Source organism: Pogoniulus pusillus, chromosome 8, assembly GCF_015220805.1.
Source record: "Pogoniulus pusillus isolate bPogPus1 chromosome 8, bPogPus1.pri, whole genome shotgun sequence".
Classification (NCBI taxonomy): domain Eukaryota; kingdom Metazoa; phylum Chordata; class Aves; order Piciformes; family Lybiidae; genus Pogoniulus; species Pogoniulus pusillus.
Genome location: NC_087271.1, coordinates 3,039,240 through 3,057,895, shown reverse-complemented (window position 1 = coordinate 3,057,895; position 18,656 = coordinate 3,039,240). Strand labels below are relative to the sequence as shown.

The window sequence follows — 18,656 nt, the reverse complement described above, 5'->3', positions numbered from 1 at the left end:
GACAGCATTAAAGATCAGCAACCACCGTTCAGAGAAGGGAGTGAAGGCAAACTCTGGCCACCAAGAGCAGCTTGCCTCTTTACTGTTACCTGCTCCATGTACTCTGAGCATGTATCATGTGCTTCACAATTACTTTTGTCTCTTGGTTAGGAAAAAAAAACCAACCCAAAACTCAGCAGCCTTTCTTATTGTCGCTGCTGGTGATAGGCTAATCCCTAATTAATGTGATGGGACTTTCCCATTCCTCTGCCACTCTCCTTATTACAAGTCCTTGGCAATACGAGAGAGGTATCTATTACTTAGTCATGAGGTACCTAGACCAGCTTGCTTTTGAAACTAAAGCCTGGGTACCCCAGGCATACTGTATTTCTGATTTGCATGTGGAAAAGGCAGTTAAAAAGCTGATGCCCCCATCTTGCCTGCGAGTCAAGTAGCAAAAGTAAATGATTTATCAAGCAAAGGTTACAACACCTGTGCCTTTTTGTCAACATATACAGAAGATGCCAAGTCAAGTGCTGCTTCTAATAGCTCAAACAGAAATCTAGATTCAAATAACCCCCAGATAGGACAATTATGTGGTGAGCTGCTGGAGTGGCAGCCTGATGGATGGGGTGAGCAGAGGCAGTGCAGGAGAACAAACCAAACCCACTGAAAAGTTCCGGAGCTGCTAAAAGCAGACAAAGCCAACAGCCCTTTGGGGGCTTTTGTTCCTGAGTCAGAACTCCCCCGACTTAAAGCAGGCTATTTCTTGGTCTTTTCTGTTGTGGAGTTTTCATGCTGCTGTAACCGTAGCTGACACAGGAAGATGGCCTTTTCCTAACTAAAATACTATATAAATGCCATAAAATTCCTTTCAGGGATTATGTTGGAAGCAATGTGACAAAATCAGAACATACTGCTAATGGAGACATCTACTGCTAATTTTTCTAATGCCCATTAGGAAAGGCATGTACTGGGTTTAGTTGTTTAAAAGCCACCCAGGACAGAATGCTCCTTGCTCAAATCCAGCCACACTGCTGCACATTTGTCTGTGACTTTATTCCAGTGTTGTGGGAAAGCCTGTGAATGCCCATGTATGGGAAATGTGACTTCTGCTGAATGGTGCTGTCACATCCCTGTGCACGGACTCACTTTTGTGGCATTTGCAAACTAGTAACGATGGTGCGGAGCCAGTGCCTCTAAGTTAAGTGACCTGACCATTTGGAGGACAAAACTGGAGCCACCAAAAGGCTTCCTTAGGGCTTGTAGCTGGGCCATAATTTTTAAAAAGCTGATGCTCAGATACAGTCTCCATTTTTATTTTGTTGTTCCAAGCAGTAAAGGGTTGTTTAACCCTTCTACTTAAGCTCAGCTTTCAGAAGCTCTGAGCGTTCACCGCTTCCTCCTGTCTAAGGGAGCTGTGTGGCCTGGCAGTTAGTGGTCCTCAGGACCCATATCTTAGGCTGACTCCGACTGTACCATAAAAATGCTGATGGAAAGCAGCCACTCCAGCTGCTTTCAATAACACACTTCTATGTGTTTTTTACATTTTCATTTTGGAAGTATCCTCGCTGATGGTCCTGTACACTGATGCCCTGCAAGGGGAGTATAAAAGCATGCCTTTGTTTGCTAAGTAAATCCCAAACCATTGCAGTTAGTAGTTTTTACCTCACTTCTCTGATTTAAAACACAGTCGAGTCCAGAGCAGTTTCATGAATAAGTAGTGAGTTTTGCTGATAAATTATATATTTAGTATCAAGTGGGTTGTGGTGGTGTAATGATGTATAGAAGCAGGGAGATGCAGCTGGAGTCAGAGACTGGAAGTCAGTCTCCTTACCCGCTGCAGCGTGTTTGACTTTAATTGAAAGCTGTGCTTGAGTATTGTTTTTCACTGTACAGCATTGTTATTCGCTATGCTGCATTACATAGAAGCACTTAAAGTAAGGCTAGAGCACTTTAAAATGATTTAAGTCATAAATAAGGAGGGTAAAGGTTTACAGTCAACAAACTTAGCTGGCAAACTTAGGCTGCAGGATGCAAGTTTGAAATATTTTGGGGACTGAATACTGTTGTGCCTTACTACAGAATCAATTTACCAGCCAGAAGTTTTTCAAGTCTTCTGGCAAAGGTAAGTAGCATTCTCCAAAGGGTTTCAAGTTTCCTGAGCTACGAAGAAAAGACCAAATGCTTAAGCAGGATACCTTAACTTTCCTGTTTCCCAGTTTCAGTGTATTTCTGTGCATTCAAGTAGCTTCCAAACTGACGGGAGGAACACGATTAACACGTGAAGGCGGGTGAAAACTTGTCACATACACAAACTGAATGAAGGAAGAGCACTGAAAAGTGGAGTGCAGGCATGGGGAAAAAAGAAAATCAGGCTCTGATGGGTTAAAACAACCCTGCCCTGCTCTGCTAGTGTACTTTCTGTGACCCTATTTAATGCAGAGAAGGTTGGAGATTCGATGTAGTTTAACCTGTGCTGTCGACAGAGCTATAAACTAAAGCCCCTAACAAATGGTACACAAAGACCAGATAGGAAGAAAACACATTGTGTTCACAGGCCTCTGGTTGCAGCCCTGGAAGCTGAAAACTTCCAGCAACGAGCGACTTGCGTGTCATTGGCAGCGCAGGTGTCGAAGTCATCGCAAGGAGGGGTCTGTCTTTGTGCTGAGACTGTGGCATGTGACAGCCATTGATCTGCACACTAATTATTCAGATGCATATAAGCAATTAGAAAGAACTTAGGAGAGCTAAGAGTCCTGCTCCCCAGTTTGCTAGTTATTTGATTGTTAGTCATCACGACCAGCTGAAACCCAACTGACAAATCTCTCTGGCTGCTGACCTTTAGGAGTGTTGTAAGGTAGGCAAGCAATCACCTAGGACGACAAACTCGAGTTGTCCTAAAGCACTCGTTCTGCTGGCTGTTCTCTACCTTCTCTCCCGTGATAACGTGGCATTAGGCACAGACTTAAGTCGTTCTGCTGGCTGTTCTCTACCTTCTCTCCTGTGATAACGTGGCATTAGGCACAGACTTAAGTTGTTCTGCTGGCTGTTCTCTACCTTCTCTCCCGTGATAACGTGGCATTAGGCACAGACTTAAGTTGTTCTGCTGGCTGTTCTCTACCTTCTCTCCCGTGATAACGTGGCATTAGGCACAGACTTAAGTTGTTCTGCTGGCTGTTCTCTACCTTCTCTCCCGTGATAACGTGGCATTAGGCACAGACTTAAGTCGTTCTGCTGGCTGTTCTCTACCTTCTCTCCCGTGATAACGTGGTATTAGGCACAGACTTAATTTTTTCAACATCTGGCTCAAATTAGCTGCTAACAAAACTGCCAACAACTATTTTCTTAATCGACCCTGGGAATTTGATATAGCTTGGAAAAAGCACATTTAAACCTCGTCCTTCTCCTAAGGAAACACAAATGTTTACTCGAGCTCCTGATATGACCATAGCAGGCCTATGGATTCAGTTAACCCAGCTTTATAGGCCTACCTCGACCAGAGTTCTTTTCTCTTTGTGTAAGGAAACAGATGTGCTTGCAATTACAGAACCTCGTGCTCGCTCAAAGCCCACCATGCAGATGGCCAACCAGGAACTGGTTTTTTGACACGGAAGGCGTTGGGGCAGGCTCCAGTTGTATCTGGTGGGGGACTAAGGTGTGCTGTTACTTGAGGGGTCTGTCTGAGCTCTGTTTGTATGTGCAATTAAACGCACTGCCTAGGGAGCAGGCTGGAGCAAAAGTCTTTGAAAACCCAGTCCTAGAGGAACACAAAAACCCCTGTGTGCTAGAAGCCGGTATCTTAGAAAGCAAGAGAGATCTTTCCAGTTACGAAAGCAGCGTTATTGCTACATAAGCCCAAAAAACACAACGGACAAACAAACTGCAAGTGACATTTCGCTGTAGTTACTGAGACCATGTGGGTGAGGTGACAGCAGCAATGCAGCTGGCTCCGCGGGGACACGTTAGAGTACACTGAAGAAGAAGAGGCTGCAGGCATACAGAGAAGTCGAAAGCGGCCCACCTGAGTCTGTTGAGGGATATTTACAAAGCTTGGATCCCGTGGTCCAACACTGACGAATCGGTTTGCGGGGGAGGTGCTGGGTGTCGAGTAGGCTGTGAAGGGAAGGGACACATGCGTTGAGGAAGCGGCACTAGATTGCACACGAACAACACCAAAACACACTGTCTCAGAGCCACCTAAGCAGATGTTTAACATAGAAATGTGCAAACGTTTTAGAGAGCGAGAGTTTGGTTTTAGACACTGGAAAGGCTTGGTCTAAATGATGGGCATATCGACACAGAGGGGACTGGGCTGCTCCTTGGCATATCGACACATGGGGGACTGGGCTGCTCCTTGGCATATCGACACAGAGGGGACTGGGCTGCTCCTTGGCATATCGACACATAGGGGACTGGGCTGCTCCTTGGCATATCGACACATAGGGGACTGGGCTGCTCCTTGGTATATTGACACATAGGGGACTGGGCTGCTCCTTGCCAGGCAGGACGGCAGTGACATGCGCTCAGGAAAAGTGTGCTGGGGCCACCTGCACCGCTCTCCATCCCAGAGAAGGACCCCTCTGAGCACTTCCCTGCTGGGATTGCACTTCTAGCAGTGCTGTCTGACTGATTTCACTCAAACGTGAGGCATCTCTGGCTTTTATGTACAGCTATGAAATTACTGAAGAGCTCGTTAACAGGACCAGACCCTCGTTTCACACTAGTCCAGCATTTTCCTTCGGCCAGAAGTTTTGGTTTTCGTACTGCTGTGGTCTGCACTCTCTAAAATGCTCACTGGATGTGTTTGACAAACTAGGAAGATCCTTTCGGTAAAAAATTAATGGGCTGCAGTTTGACTGGGGTGGTAAGTGCAATCAGTCTGAAGCTGCCTTTAAAAACTGGAATGGCTCCCATAAATGTAAAGCTATTAAATGCAATGCAAGGCAAGAACCCAGATTACTTCCAAACTTGAAGCACTTTAATGATTTTATTGTTGCATTATATTCTCCACTGCAACTGTCCACAATGCCACGTACTTCCAGATCCAAAAGCTTTCAATGCATTTTCAGGCTTCCTCTCATTTGAAAATTCCCCCATGCAATCTTCTCCCTTGTTCAGTTTTCTGCATCTTCAGATCTAAGTTAAATAACCTAAACAGATGCCTTCATGCAAACAGTGATTCTGCCTATTTTGAATATATTTATGGGAATACATTCTGCTGAACAAAATCCCCAGACAACCTAACTATCCAATGAAGAGACAAAAAAACAACGTTAGAAGGAAAAATCACTTGCCAGATTCCAGTCAGGCTAGACATAATGTTCAGGCCTCAATGTTAGAGAAGAATAAAGCAAGGCAAGAGCTGGAGAAGACACTGAGTTGTTGTTGATGTAGGTCAGTTGCCTTTCTGAAGGCAAAAGGTTTGGTGAAGAGGCATGACATTGGAGGAGCCTTTGGTTTAAGGCAGTACTGGATCAGACTAATGCTTCACCCATGTGCCGTCCTCTCTCTTACAGAGGTCATGAGCAGATGCATAGGGAAGAGTCAAAACAGGTCACATATTTACTTTCTCATATTCTTTCCCACCCTCTGGCTATTTTCAGTTCAGGGACTCCCTGTATTTAATGGCCCGCAAGGGATTTCTCTCTGATGAATGCCAAGTCGTGCAAACCTCCATCCCACAGAGCCCTTTGGCGAGGAGTTCCCAAGTCTGTGAGCACACAGGACTGTGTCCTTGCCTCCTCTCTCTTCCCAAGTCTCATGAGCATCTCATGATGCCTACTGATTATAGAATCATAGAATGGTTTAGGTTGGAAGGGACCTCAAAGATCATCCAGTTCCAACCCCCTGCCAGAGGCAGGGACACCTCCCACTAGAACAGATCTCTCAAGGCCTCCTCCAACCTGGCCTTGAACACCTCCAGGGAGGGAGCAGCCACAACCTCCCTGGGCAGCCTGTGCCAGTGTCTCACCACCCTCACTGCAAAGAACCCTTCCCTAACATCTAGTTGCAATCTCCCCTCTGCCAGTTTAAATCCACTACTCCTCATCCTGTCATTACAAGACCTTGTCATTAGTCCCTGCCCAGCCTTCCTGCAGGTCCCCTCCAGATACTGGAAGACCAATATAAGGTCTCCTGGAAGCCTTCTCTTCTGCAGGCTGAAGAGCCCTAGCTCTTTTAGCCTGTCCTCACAGCAGAGGTGCTCCAGCCCTCTGATCATCTTCATGGCATCTTTCAGTAATATCAGACAGCTTCATTTTCTCAAAGGGCATTGCCCTGAAACCACCCCAGGAACTGCCTCTTTTCATTTCCTACTGATCTGAAGAGAGAAATGGCACTGTGGACTTCTAAGAATGAATTCTTCTAAGCTGTTCCCAGTGAGGTGAGCTTTTCTTTCCAAAAAGCTAACACTCTGCTAGTACTTGCAGAAATCATGCAAGGCACACCTTTTCCTTTACAAAGTTTTAAAGGAATCTTGACGTGCACTGATTCATCTTCCTGAGATGATTTTGCAAATTGCAGGGTAGCCTGCGTATTAGAAGTATGAGCAGGTACAGCAGCTGGTGTTCCTATCTGCAAATCAAGGAAGAAGTGAACTGAGTAGATCTGGTGAGATGTTCTCCTGACCTTATTTTACCATGTTCATTTGCTTAGGCATTCATAAAAGCCACAGATTTGCAGAGGGTGCATCTCTGCTGCTAGTGCCAAGTATTGCAGTTCTCCTCTGCTGTTTTCTGGTGAGCTGTGGGGTTTTTCTTAAACTAACAACTGAACTCTTGTGCAAGACTAAAAATTCCCTCTGAAGTGGGGGAAATTAACTTCAAGGTTGAAAATCAAACATCTGTTGTTTGGTTCTTCTTGTCTACTTTCAAGGAAGCAGGATGAGTGGAGAAGCCATTTAATCCCTTAGAACAGGCAAGTTCCACTCAGAAGGGAAGGAACTCAAGATCTTATTTGCAGTTCCCTGTTGGCTGATACTTTAGCTGTGATATCTGGTAGAAAATCAGGGGGAAATCATCAGAACAGTGTCTTAAATGGCTTTTCTGTTCAAACAAAAAATTCTAAAGCATTTGAAAACTATAATAGGCACAGAAGTCTCCTCAAACCTCGCTGGGTGAGTTACTGTGTATTCTTTTCTTCTGTAATGCTCCACACTATGTTTAACTTGCTTTCTGAAAACACTTGGATGTCAGCTTATTTCCTTAAGGTCATAGAACTACACTTCTAGAGCCAAGAAGTGAGGAGTACCCAAGCTACATGTATGTAGAGCAGGCTTTACATTGGACCCTCCCAAGAGGCCATTCCCACGTCACTGTAAAATATCACCAGACCTTTGCAGATTGCAAGGGGCAATTTAGGCTCAGAATACTAAGTTGACAAGGAATCTGGATTAGAAGTGCCTCCTGTTGTGGTGGAAGTTGGTTCAGACAAGGGAACATCACAGAGCACCACCATCAGAGCTTCTAGCCGTATCTGACTGGCTCCATAGAAACACCCTTGCTTGGCATGGAGCTGGGATTCCTGGAAGGCTTGCTACTTCTGGCCCTCTATTCTGACACAGGGACGGGGTGAACTGCTCTCACTGGTGAAAGCTGAGGTATATTACATGTATAGTGTACATACACTTCTGCAGTACACACCCATTACATTATAGTATACAGGCACTGATGACTGGCCTATGATGGAGTCTTCAAGCTCCTTCTTAGGCAAAGGAAAAGCCAAAGCACAGAAAGGAACAGAAGGCAGATCTTTGTCTGATCTCTGTCAGCTTTGCTTCAGGACTGCCTAGATCTATGCTATCTTACACTAGCTGATAGCGGGCCCATTTGGCTTGCACAGAAACATCTTCCTGCCCAGCCTACTCTTTCTGCTACTGGAATTCACTAAGGATTGTTTGCAACATCATAGCCCATAGCCAAGGAAATGAGTGTGATGCCACAAATTTGCTATGATGCCTCACTTCAGGAACAAGCAAAGCAGGAGCTGGCAGAGAAAGAACATTTGCTCACACAGACAGCTTTGATATTTAGCCAAAATGGCAAGAAATTGTATGAAAGACAAGACAAACAAACACTTTTGGGAATGTATTTTAAAGTTGCCTGCAGTAGGAGAATGTTAACTTAAAATATACTTTCCTGAAATAATGTCTGTTAAATGCAGGAGCTGGATTAAAAGGATTAACTGTGGGTGAGGGGTAGGGATGATTTGGCTGAGGGATAACCTAACAGGTTATCTACTACTAGGTCCCACTTTTGCAGACCAAGAGGACATGTGCTTTCCATCTAGCGCAGTACTGGTTTGCAAAGGACTAGGAGTCAGGTCTGCTGCTGTGGAGTTGGAGAGAGAGAACTAACCAGAGGAACGTGGTGCAATACGGCAGCTCCCACCGCAGTGCATTCTGCAGCTGAGCGTCTGAGGAAGAACTGCAAATTCTAACAAATTAAATGATACAGTCATCACCCTCCTTTTTTTATGGATGGGGAAAGGAGGGAGCAGAAAGCTAAAATGGCTTGCCCAGAGGGTGCTCAGGCAATGCATAGCAGAGAAAGGGAGGGAAATCCAATCTGAGTATGAATCTAGCACTACAGCCACAAGATCATTCTTCTCACCCTGACACAAATGCTGTTTAACACGAAAACTCCTTTGTGCAAAGGGACATTAACTGATAATGATCTTGCCCAGCGAGGGAAAAGAGCTAAGTTTCTCCCTGTCTAATGTTGTGAACCTTAGAAAATAACATTTAGCTCAAAAATACACTATAAAAATCACGGTGCACAGGATGGCAGTGTCTTAGGCTCTGCACTGGAATGAGTGCCACGGATTCTAGCACTCGGATTCAGTGGTGATAGTGATAAAGTCCAACTGGCATGTAGTGGAGCTGGTGTTTTCTTTGGGAAATGAGACATTAAACCCAGAAACTGTCAAGTTCAAGGAAATGTTGTGTAGTGTTTGTTCTGGGTTACCAAACAAACAAAACTGAGAAGAGAGCTGAGATAAGATAATTTGGGGACTGCTGCTGATACCACGGATGTGTTCTATTGAAAAGGGTTTTTATAGAGGAAAAATGACCCCTCCCAAAGCTCATTGAATCCAGTCTCCATTGTACCATCTCGCTGGCTGTCCAAAGGGATAGGATTCACAGCTGAAATTTCCAACTCCCAGAGCGTGCCTGGCCACCCAGTAGCAGCAAATCCCCAGTGTGCATCTCCAGGGGCTCTTCCTTCCTTGGACAGCACTAATGTTCGTGTTTTGGTTAATGTCACAGCTGGAGAGTTTCACTATTGCTCTGAGAATCATTAACCACCTTGTGATTTTTAGCTCTCACTCCCAGGAGACCGTGCTGTATTGAACAGCTGCTCCTGGCTCCTGCACCCCTCAGGAGGGCCATATTCCAATTTTTGGTAGGGCCGTAAGTGCATTTTGTTTCTGCAGAGGGCTTTCTGCTAGACCAAAAAAGGGAAGGAGAATGGAGCAAATGCCAACCCCTCTCACTCCGTTTCCTTGGGGGGTGTGTGGGGGCTTCATTCTCCTCTGCACAGCCAAGGAGAGAGTTTGGCCCAAATCTAACATCACTCCTGCCTTTGTTGCATAAGTGACTTTCCAATATCCTCAAGCTCTGTGGGGCAATCAGCCATAACCCAGCGACACTCCCAGAACTGGTGCACTTGAGCGGTTTGTAACCATGGAAAACACCTTTTTTTTGTGTGGCTTTGATGAAACTCTGGTGAATCTGCACTTGCTGTTTGAAGGCTAATATTTAGTTAAGGCAAAAATAAACACAGACAAAAATAGAGGGTTGGGACTGATTGACACGCTCAATGGAGTCCAGCGGGCCCTTCTGGCAAACCCGCACCCTCGCTGCGAGCCTAAGGAGCTTCGGTTTCACTCTTTATGTGGCCAGCCTCTCTTGCTGGCTTTGGTGGATGTATGCAACACTTTGTCTTAGAAAATGTTTCCTATCATCTACTTCTCTGCAAAATGTCTCCCTAAATTAAATTATATGCTTCTTTGCAACTCGAGTCACTGCTATTCAAAGCCGTCACCAAGAAGGAAGATGCATGCCTGAATATGCACGGAGCTATATGTTTAGACATCGGCGTAGCTAATTAACAAACAGTAATTATTTTCCTAATCTTTTGTTTAAATACCATTAACTGGCTGCTCTTGAGAAAACCTCCATTCCCAATTAATGTGGCAGCTGTCTGCTGAGCGCTGAGCCGCAGTGACCAGCCCGAGCCGACACTGATGGCTGGTGTTCTGCAAACTTCAGCTGACAAACACCAGTTTTCCTGCCAGCTCAGAACCAGGCCAGACACACATTTAGCTTGTTTACACGAGTACGGTATCAGAAAAATTAAGTATTAAGATTACTGCTGAAGCCATGTTGGGAATTTTTGTTTTTGCCTTTTAGACACCACACGCTGCCAGTAAACTGAGTCACAACTGTAATGACAAATACACAATGACCTAGTTTCATTTTTCCCGGTTCTGAAGACAAGGAACTAGTAAGGCACCGCTGACTATACTCGCTGACAACTATGACTAAATATTAACCTTTTAGATTCCACTGCTGAATCTCGTTGACAGGACTTAAAAGGCTCTGTCTCCCGCCAGAAAGCATCAAAACTTCCTGAGAGAGCAAGTGTTGGGACTAGGGTCGGAAAGAGTAGCAGGGGGGAGGGAATGAATCAACTCCTTAGCTCACTGAAAATCTGCTGATCAATTCTAGAAGTCCTGGTTCTAGAAGACCATGTTCACAATCTTACCAAACTGTCTCCTACTAAAGCCCATTTTCGTCTCGAAGCGAGCCAGAGCATCTTGCTGAGCTTGCAGTTGTGCGCTGTCGCGCGGCAGAAGGCAAGGCAAAACTCTCCAGAGCTACCAGATTTTAAAGGTGCCCCCCCAGAACCTGTGCAGACCTCCTGAACAGTAGATAAAGCTTTGCAAATGTAGGCTGCGCGTGGTCTGCAGCGTGAATACCTCTTTGCACACCGAGCAGTGGTTGCATATAGCATTTAAATAATAAGCTTGAAAAGCACACAAAGGGATTTGCTCTTTCGATTAGATTGATTTTTGTTTGTGGATGTTATTTGGACTCCCCTCGCTGTGGAACAAGTCCCCTACAGTTGCCATTAAAGCACTGAAAGCTTCCCTTTTGTTTTTAAATGTCAGTTTGAGCATAGCTTCATTAAATCATTTCACAATTAACTCCCTGAACATCCAGACTTTTTTAAAAGCACCAGACCCAGCTGAATCGCATTTGTTTCCCAGAAGAGTGAGTCCAAAGTGGTATCCCCAAGTGTGTATCCAGGAATTTGTATATTTGACTTGTGGCTACACAAAATACATATGGGAGCCGTGTGGGAGGTGGAGAGAGGATTAAAGCTTTCTCCCTGGGCCCATGAAATACCATAGCTTCTTGCCCAAAATGCAGGGCTCGGGAACCAAGTCATAAGGGAAAGATGTCTGGGTAAATCTAGGAAGACTTATTCCCAAAAGAACTATCAATGAAGGGAACTTGAAGGAGTTTGTTAGTTTAGGCCAGTACGTACAAGCAGCAATGTTTTCAGTGAGGCTGTCTGACTTCTATGTAGCATCTAAAGCCCAGCCTGAGGTACCAAAGTGCCTCCTCGTGACCGTCAACAAGATCCCAAAGGTCCGAGGTCTTTGCCACAGCCTAGCTACTGGCCGTGGCTCCTTCCTAGGTGGCTATGTGAAATGCCACCAAAGGCAGAAATGAAACAGTAACCTTCAGCTAACTCTTTTCTCATTAGCAGAGGAGCAGCTGAGAACTTTGTCCGTTATACACAGCAAGCTCTCCTGCTTCCCGAGAGCTGGGCCAAGTCCTCCTCTCTCAACAGCTGACAGCCGGTGACCGCAGCACGTTGCGTGCTGCTGCTAGCCCTTGGTTCCCGCTGCGTCTATACTTACTTGGAGAAGTGGGAGAGGTGGCCCCTCCTTCTGTTGATGTAGTTGGAGGTTTTGTGTCTGGCACTGGCAGAGGCACAGGCCTAGCCATTGGTGGCGGAGGTGGTGGTGGCAACATTGGGGTAGGAAGGAATGGATTGTGCACCTTGCCTTGGCTGCTACCATTGGGCTGCCAAAAAACAAGCAAACAGACAAAAATTATACTAAAAATCAGCTATTTGGAACCTCCAGCAATAACAATCTAGTTGAGAGCTATGTGCAGTACATTTACAATTACTTGAGAGGTGCTGGGTCAAATTCTCCATTGACTTCAACTTGAGCCTGTGATCCTCGTGAAACTATGGACATTCTCTCTTTTAAACATTTGTCCTGCTAGCAGCTGGTCTAAAACAGCCTGGATTAATTCAGCTACTCTTTACATTTCCTGCAGCCACTAACTCGTGCTTAGTGCAAGTCGAGGCAGTATTTTTGACCCCTTTAAATCCCCCAGTTGCATGCCTCTGTTATGCCCTTAGGATATTAGTGCCTAGGACTTGAGTGAGAATTTCTTGAAGATACTGCTCATTAAGAGGAAAAAAACAAGCATTTTTGGTGGTCTTAAAAGTCATGCTGGTATCTTATTACAGGGAAATGAATGAGTGTGTATTAAAGTAACTGCTCTCCCACATCCCTTCTGAGTTAGCAGTAGTGTAGCTCGCAGTTTAGATGCCATTAGGATCGTATGGAGAAATGACTTGAGTTTAGAACTGCTTCATTTTACACATTAGGGAAAAAAAAAACCAAAACCCTGCCTCCATTTAGTCTGGGCTGTGGTCAGTCACAGGCAGATTGGGCCCAGCTATCCAAGTGTGGTCTTTCAATTAATCACCAGAAAAAAAAAAACAACCTAGCCATAAGTAAAAGTGTTTTCAAGTATCACAAAACCAAGAAGCAGGCTTGAGGAAAAAAAAATAAAGAGAGATCCACCCCTTTCCCCCAGCTTCTTCAGTTTACATTTAAAATGTAACCCAGCCTGGACACTTGAAAAACATATAGTTAGATGCCAAATACCATTGCAAAGAGAAAGTAGGGCAGCCTGTGAATCAGGTGTTCCAGTTTAGTGACAAAAATGATGAGATCACTTTCGACAGCACTCTACAAATTGATCTCTCTGCAGTTCTTCTGGCACTGAGCATTGGCTTTTCCACTGATGATAAAAGCTCAGCTTTAAACACAGATCCATATTCTAAGTACTGCTAAAGAAAATAATAGTTTAATTCCTGATAGGGTTTCCATTAGCCTGAATTACTGGGGACAAAACACTCCTACTGGCAAGTGCTTGGGACCTTGTTTTCATTTCACCTGCTTTGGCACTGACAAAAAGGGCCTTAAAGTAGTGTAGGTGCAAATCCCATTTGTGCTAGAGCAAAAAGGGGGTGGGGGCATAAATAAGACTCAGATTCATCTGCGTTTAACTTAACAGCACTCCCACTCGCTTCGAAGACTACAGTTACTGTTGTTTGCAGTAAGGAGCAATCCTTCAGGGACATCTATTTTTCCAACATCCAGTACCTTTAATAAACTAATACATTAGTGACATCTCTCAAACACTATCTTGTCTCACAATTAGGTCCCTTTCCTGCCAAGAAGACCCCTGCTGTATGTTCATTGTGAGTGTGCTAACAGTTCATAATGCTGAATGGTTTGGGATAAATTAAGCAAATGAATACTCAAGGAAAAAGAAAAGCACTATATTGATTTGTTGTCTAGACATAAATGTATCTGCTAACATATTGCAGACATTATTCAAAGCCAGTACTGGCTGCAATAAGTAAAGTCAGGGTTTTTTTTTCCTTCTGCTAGGGAAGGGGAAAGCACTGAGAACAATATAGCTTATTAAATAAGCGTAATAAATTAGATGCTAATAATTAAACTAATGCTCATTAACACTTTCAATCGTATGTATGTCAGGAGGGAAGCAGTAATTTTGCCAGTTATTACTTCATTGGCTGGAAAAGTTACACGCATTACAGTTCATGAAATATTCAGGGCATTATTTTGGATTTGATTTACATAAAATGGATAAATTCTGTAGTTGACCAGAATGCAATTTTAATAATAGCATCAATAACGGCGAAGATGATTCACTTTATTTGATTAAAAAAAAGGGGGGAAAAAAAGGGGGGAAAAAAATGTCATTTGAAGCTTTGGAACTCTGCTTAATTTTTCATAGAGATAAGGGGAAGAGATAACTGCTTACAGAAATAACAAACCATAATAAACTGTACTTTTAACATCTTGAGTTCAAGTACTGGTCAACTTGATCTAAAGTGCTATAAGGCAGTATTTTTTTCTTCTTCTTTTTTTTTTTTCCTTTTTAAAATGAACTTAGCTGATCTGAAACATCTGTTTCTCACCCTCCCTTTTCCTGCTCCTTCTCCCTCCCCCCCCCCTCCCCCTCCCATCCCCAGCTCTCCCCTGAACTTCAAAAAATAATTAATAAAAATGATTCTGCCTTGGTATTTTGTTAACCCTCTTTCCACGAGGGTTACAGCGCATGCAGCAAAGTCATTTGTGGAGGAACCCGAAAGGTCACCGTATCACCAGCTCCTCTGACAGTTTAACTTCATTTCACCACAGTGTGGTTGAGTGGGTGGTTTTGGGTTGTTGGGTTTTTTTTTTTTGGGGGGGAGGGGAGGCTTTTTTTGTTGTGTTTTAAAATATTTGTGCAGTAGAAGCATATTTTTATTCTTTTTTTTTTTCCCTTCCAACGACTGCTGAAGGTGTGTGCCCTGTGTGCAACATGCTGTTAAAATAATCCCATCATCCCATGGTTAATTTTTACATAGGACAAAACACTTCTGAAGAAAGAAAAACGGCTTCCTTACATTTAGGAACCCCACCTGTCCAGCCTGCTGACCAGCGTCGGGGCAGACAAGTTGGACAAACTCTTTCAGAGTCTCCTGAGGATGATAGCGGATTGCTGGGTGTGAGAAGTATGGCCCAGGCTGTTGAATAATGGGTGATGTTGGAAAATGAAGAGTCGATGGTGTTGCATGTGGACTTGCTATAGGAAAGAAAACAAAGAAGTTATAGAGAGTTTTGCCTTTGCAAACAGTTTAAATCTACTGTAGTTGTAGGCTTTGTTTGCACAGTACTGTTTATACATCTGATCTTCACCGTAAATATCTCAGACCACCTTGTGCCCTATGCTCACTTCATCTAGGTCCTGCAAGCAAATGGAGCCAGACGTTTGGAAGGGTTTGCTGTGTTTTTAGTGGACACATATAGAGGAACCAGCAGTCCTTTCTGCAAGTGGAAACTATTCATCACCTTAAGAGCAGTCCTCATCAATCAGGCCATAAAAAACTGTATTTGGGAGATTAGGGTTGATTTAACTGACATTTCATATAACTTGGATTTGCACAGATGAATCCATTTTATATTGTGCTATAAATGGTTGATAGTTTAAAGATGGTCTAACGCTTTCTGTTGTTGGAGGGTTTTTTCCACCTCGGTTTAGGAACATTTCTATTAAGCCATGTGTTTTCATCTAATGAAGATGCACAAAGTGTCGAGATCTTTTTGAAAATTACATGTACATTTCTTCTGAATGACGTGGGGCTGAACTCTTCAGAAAGCCCCCAGTCTGCATTCAGGTGTGTAGTTTAATTTGGTGAGCGCAACGGGCCAGCGAGCCACCTGGAAAATGCACTAGAGTGAAGGTGTAAAGATGTAATGCACACAAGCCTATTGGCAGCTTTTACTCTCAGATGGCTTCTGCAGAGCAACAACTGCAACTGAAGAGCCTTAAGATCTCCTGTTGTATGTCCAGTTCCTTGGCCTTCAAAATCTATTGGGTTGGACCCTTGTTAGTTGTCACCATGAGGTAGCAACTACTGCCACTCGTAGTTCTATGAATTCTTCTTTTCCCCTCTAAAATGAGAATTCACTCCTCTTTTAGAATGGCAAATCAACCCAATGGTGCACAAGCTCGTCTGTAAATCAGAGATTATTTGTCATCATTACATCCCTGTTCCTCCTTAGGCATGCTATCCTAGTCATCTTCCAAGGGTGTCTATGTGCACATACTGCACTTGTACACCACGTAGAACCAATTAGGTAAAAGCTATGCAAGGGAGGTAATATCCTACAGAAACTCACATGCTGGCTTTGAACTAAGTTAAATATACAAGAGGGAAAAAAAAAAGCCTTTGGCACTTCTTGAAAAATTAACTAAAGGTAACTAAAATCAAATACAAATGAGCAAACACTCACTTCATGATGAATGTTATGAGTACCCCTCAGTTAAATAAAAGCTAAAGTCTGCTTCTTCGTCTTGCTCATTGCCAGCTTAATAATAGGACACTTTATCAATATTTTTTTACTTAAGCATTATTAAACCATTAGCAAACTCAGAGCCTGAAGATGTGGATAAGGCATGTACTCAGAGGGAGCGGCAAAGAAACCTCCTGCATTACCCTATAAACGCTCATTAAGGGCTGGCTGGGCAGCAGTTCTATGCACTTCTTTCTCTGTGACTGGGTAGGAACGATTGCTTTGACACCACCACCAAAAAGAGTTGCACTCATGCCTGGGGTGCTGATATGGGATGAACATGAAGCTCTCATCCTTGCTATGAAAAGCTCCCCTTTTAACGTCATTCACCCCACAAATCTTCCCCGCCTTCTCCCCTCACTACTGCTTAAAACATCCACGGCAGAAAGAGAAACATGGGCTGAACGTGTGGTACTGAACAGGAAAACACCCTTGAAAACGCCATGGAGACGAGGAAGCAAAAGGTAGCAGGCAGCCTCCCGTTGTCTCTGGTCAAGGTAGATGTATCCCCAGAGAAGAACCTCCTCTGACAGCGTGGGCTACGTCTATCTTACAGCAGTGAGATACTGTGGCATGTGGGCTGAACTGGAAAACAGCATCTTCCCACAGCTGTGCTGGGCCTGCAAGGCTGCACTTGGGAGAAGGAAACAAGAAGCAGCATATCCCACACTCCTTGTTATGGAAATGTTGACAGTTATTCCATGGCCAAGGCAAACACCTGTGCGCCCTGCCTGCTCAACCTGTCTGCACATCTGGCCTTATCTCTTGGTTTTTTTTTTTCCTTCACAAACCTCGTTAATTATTCCTTAGTCACTTGTAAAACAAATAGTTTTGTCCAGAGTTTGCATCTTAAATTACAGCATCTTTGAAAACTCTTCAGATAAAGAACCCAAATCTTCAAAGGAACAAATGAAGGCTATTTTCCTGTCCCCAGACTCCTGGGAGAGGCTGTAACTTTGAAGTGTGCTATCAAAGGCAGAGATAAGGTAGGATTCACTTTAGTAGTTGTAGGTGTCTAACTTCCAGTCAGTGGAGAACTAAACAGAACTAATGGTGTCTAAGGAGCCATTCACCTCATCCAAACCCAGACCACTGCCTTTAGACTTCACTGGCACTCACACTGGCTCACTGGTGGATGTGAAGGAAGCCCATCAGTACTAGCTCCAAGGCAGATACCTCCAATCCACCCTCAGTTAGGTGAATTCCTCCCTAAGTGTCAGCCTCTAATCTCCCTTACACCACCCCCTAAGGTGTAACTGCTTTCATGACACTTACATCATAGCTGCCTGACAGGTATAAAAGGCATCATCACCTTCTCCAGGAAGCAACAGTCATTTTAGAGCTTGTCAAAATATTTTGCCACGAATATTGATTCAGCTACAGTTGATGGTATGCATTTTGATGACTACAACAAGATTTTCGTTAGCATACAGCACTTCTGTCCTTTTTTAGATATAAAACATAATCTTCCTCGCTTCCCTTGGATCTCCTTTTATAGTTTCCCCTTTCCTTGCATGCCAAATGGAAGATGAAAGATGAAGATAGAATTGAGAAATGAAAATTAATGTGGCAAATATCTAATTAAGGAAAAATTAGATGGAGATGTATTTTTTTAAAAGTGTGCTGTGTGAAAGACATTATTATTATTATTATCAGAAATAATCCTAGGCACATAAGTAGTGGTTCTTTCTCTGTTGCCTTGACTCCTCAGCAAGTCAGGGTGGAAAACAAAGTGGAAAGCATTTGTCGGTGATCTTCCCAAAGAGAGAGAGAGAGAGAGAGAAGAAAAATGAATGCAGAAATGATCAGCAATAATTCAGGAAGGTAAAATGCCACAAGAACATGGTTCTTCTTCAGAGTCTTGGCAAACTTCACAGCACAGCCTTGAAGGAGAAAGACTGGGGGAAGGAAGCGGAGACTGAATAGGCATCGGTCCTCAGTCTGTGCGGACATGAAGGGTTCATTTCTCAGAGCAGATGGATTAGCATCGGAAGTAACGAATGGAATAAGGGTCTCCAAAAGGTTTGTTTCTGCAGTCTCTGACTGGGAAATACCAAATTTCTCAAGTGGAAAAAGGGAGGGCTCTTGGATGAGGGGAAGAATCTACTACTATTACCGATCAACATGACAAGTGTGCCTGTCTTACACTAGAGAGAAGGACTTAAATACTACAGAGCATTACTCTGATGGCTGTGTTGTGGTCACCAACTCTGGTGTATGCAAAAGTGGCCTTGCAAACAATTTCTGAGTGCAGAACACAACTCTGCTTCCCAATATACTGATCCTCACAAACATTCTAATCCGTTAAAGGACACAAGGTAGTGGAGCAGGTTGCTGTTTATCCTGTTTGCCTTTAAAAGGTGCAAGGGACCATGGATGAGCTCCTTCAGTCATGATTTTCAGAGATGCTTCCTGAAAACCATGAAGTC

General features: G+C 43.9%; 1 protein-coding gene across 19 annotated transcripts in view; it reads right to left on the bottom strand.

The window, feature by feature from the left end:
- Positions 1-18,656, bottom strand: part of NFIA (nuclear factor I A) — a 422,658-nt gene that overhangs the window by 33,370 nt on the left and 370,632 nt on the right. For 12 of the 19 annotated variants that reach the window (XM_064147006.1, XM_064147004.1, XM_064147012.1 and 9 more), the window contains 3 exons: positions 14,778-14,956; positions 11,914-12,079; positions 1,688-4,095 (listed from right to left, as the gene is read on the bottom strand). In XM_064147006.1, coding sequence (XP_064003076.1) covers positions 3,782-4,095; positions 11,914-12,079; positions 14,778-14,956 — 659 coding nt within the window. In that variant the 3' untranslated portion in view covers positions 1,688-3,781. Of the gene's footprint in view, positions 1-1,687; positions 4,096-11,913; positions 12,080-14,777; positions 14,957-18,656 lie in introns of those variants that run through there. The other 7 variants (XM_064147013.1, XM_064147018.1, XM_064147021.1 and 4 more) reach the window with 4 other exon arrangements.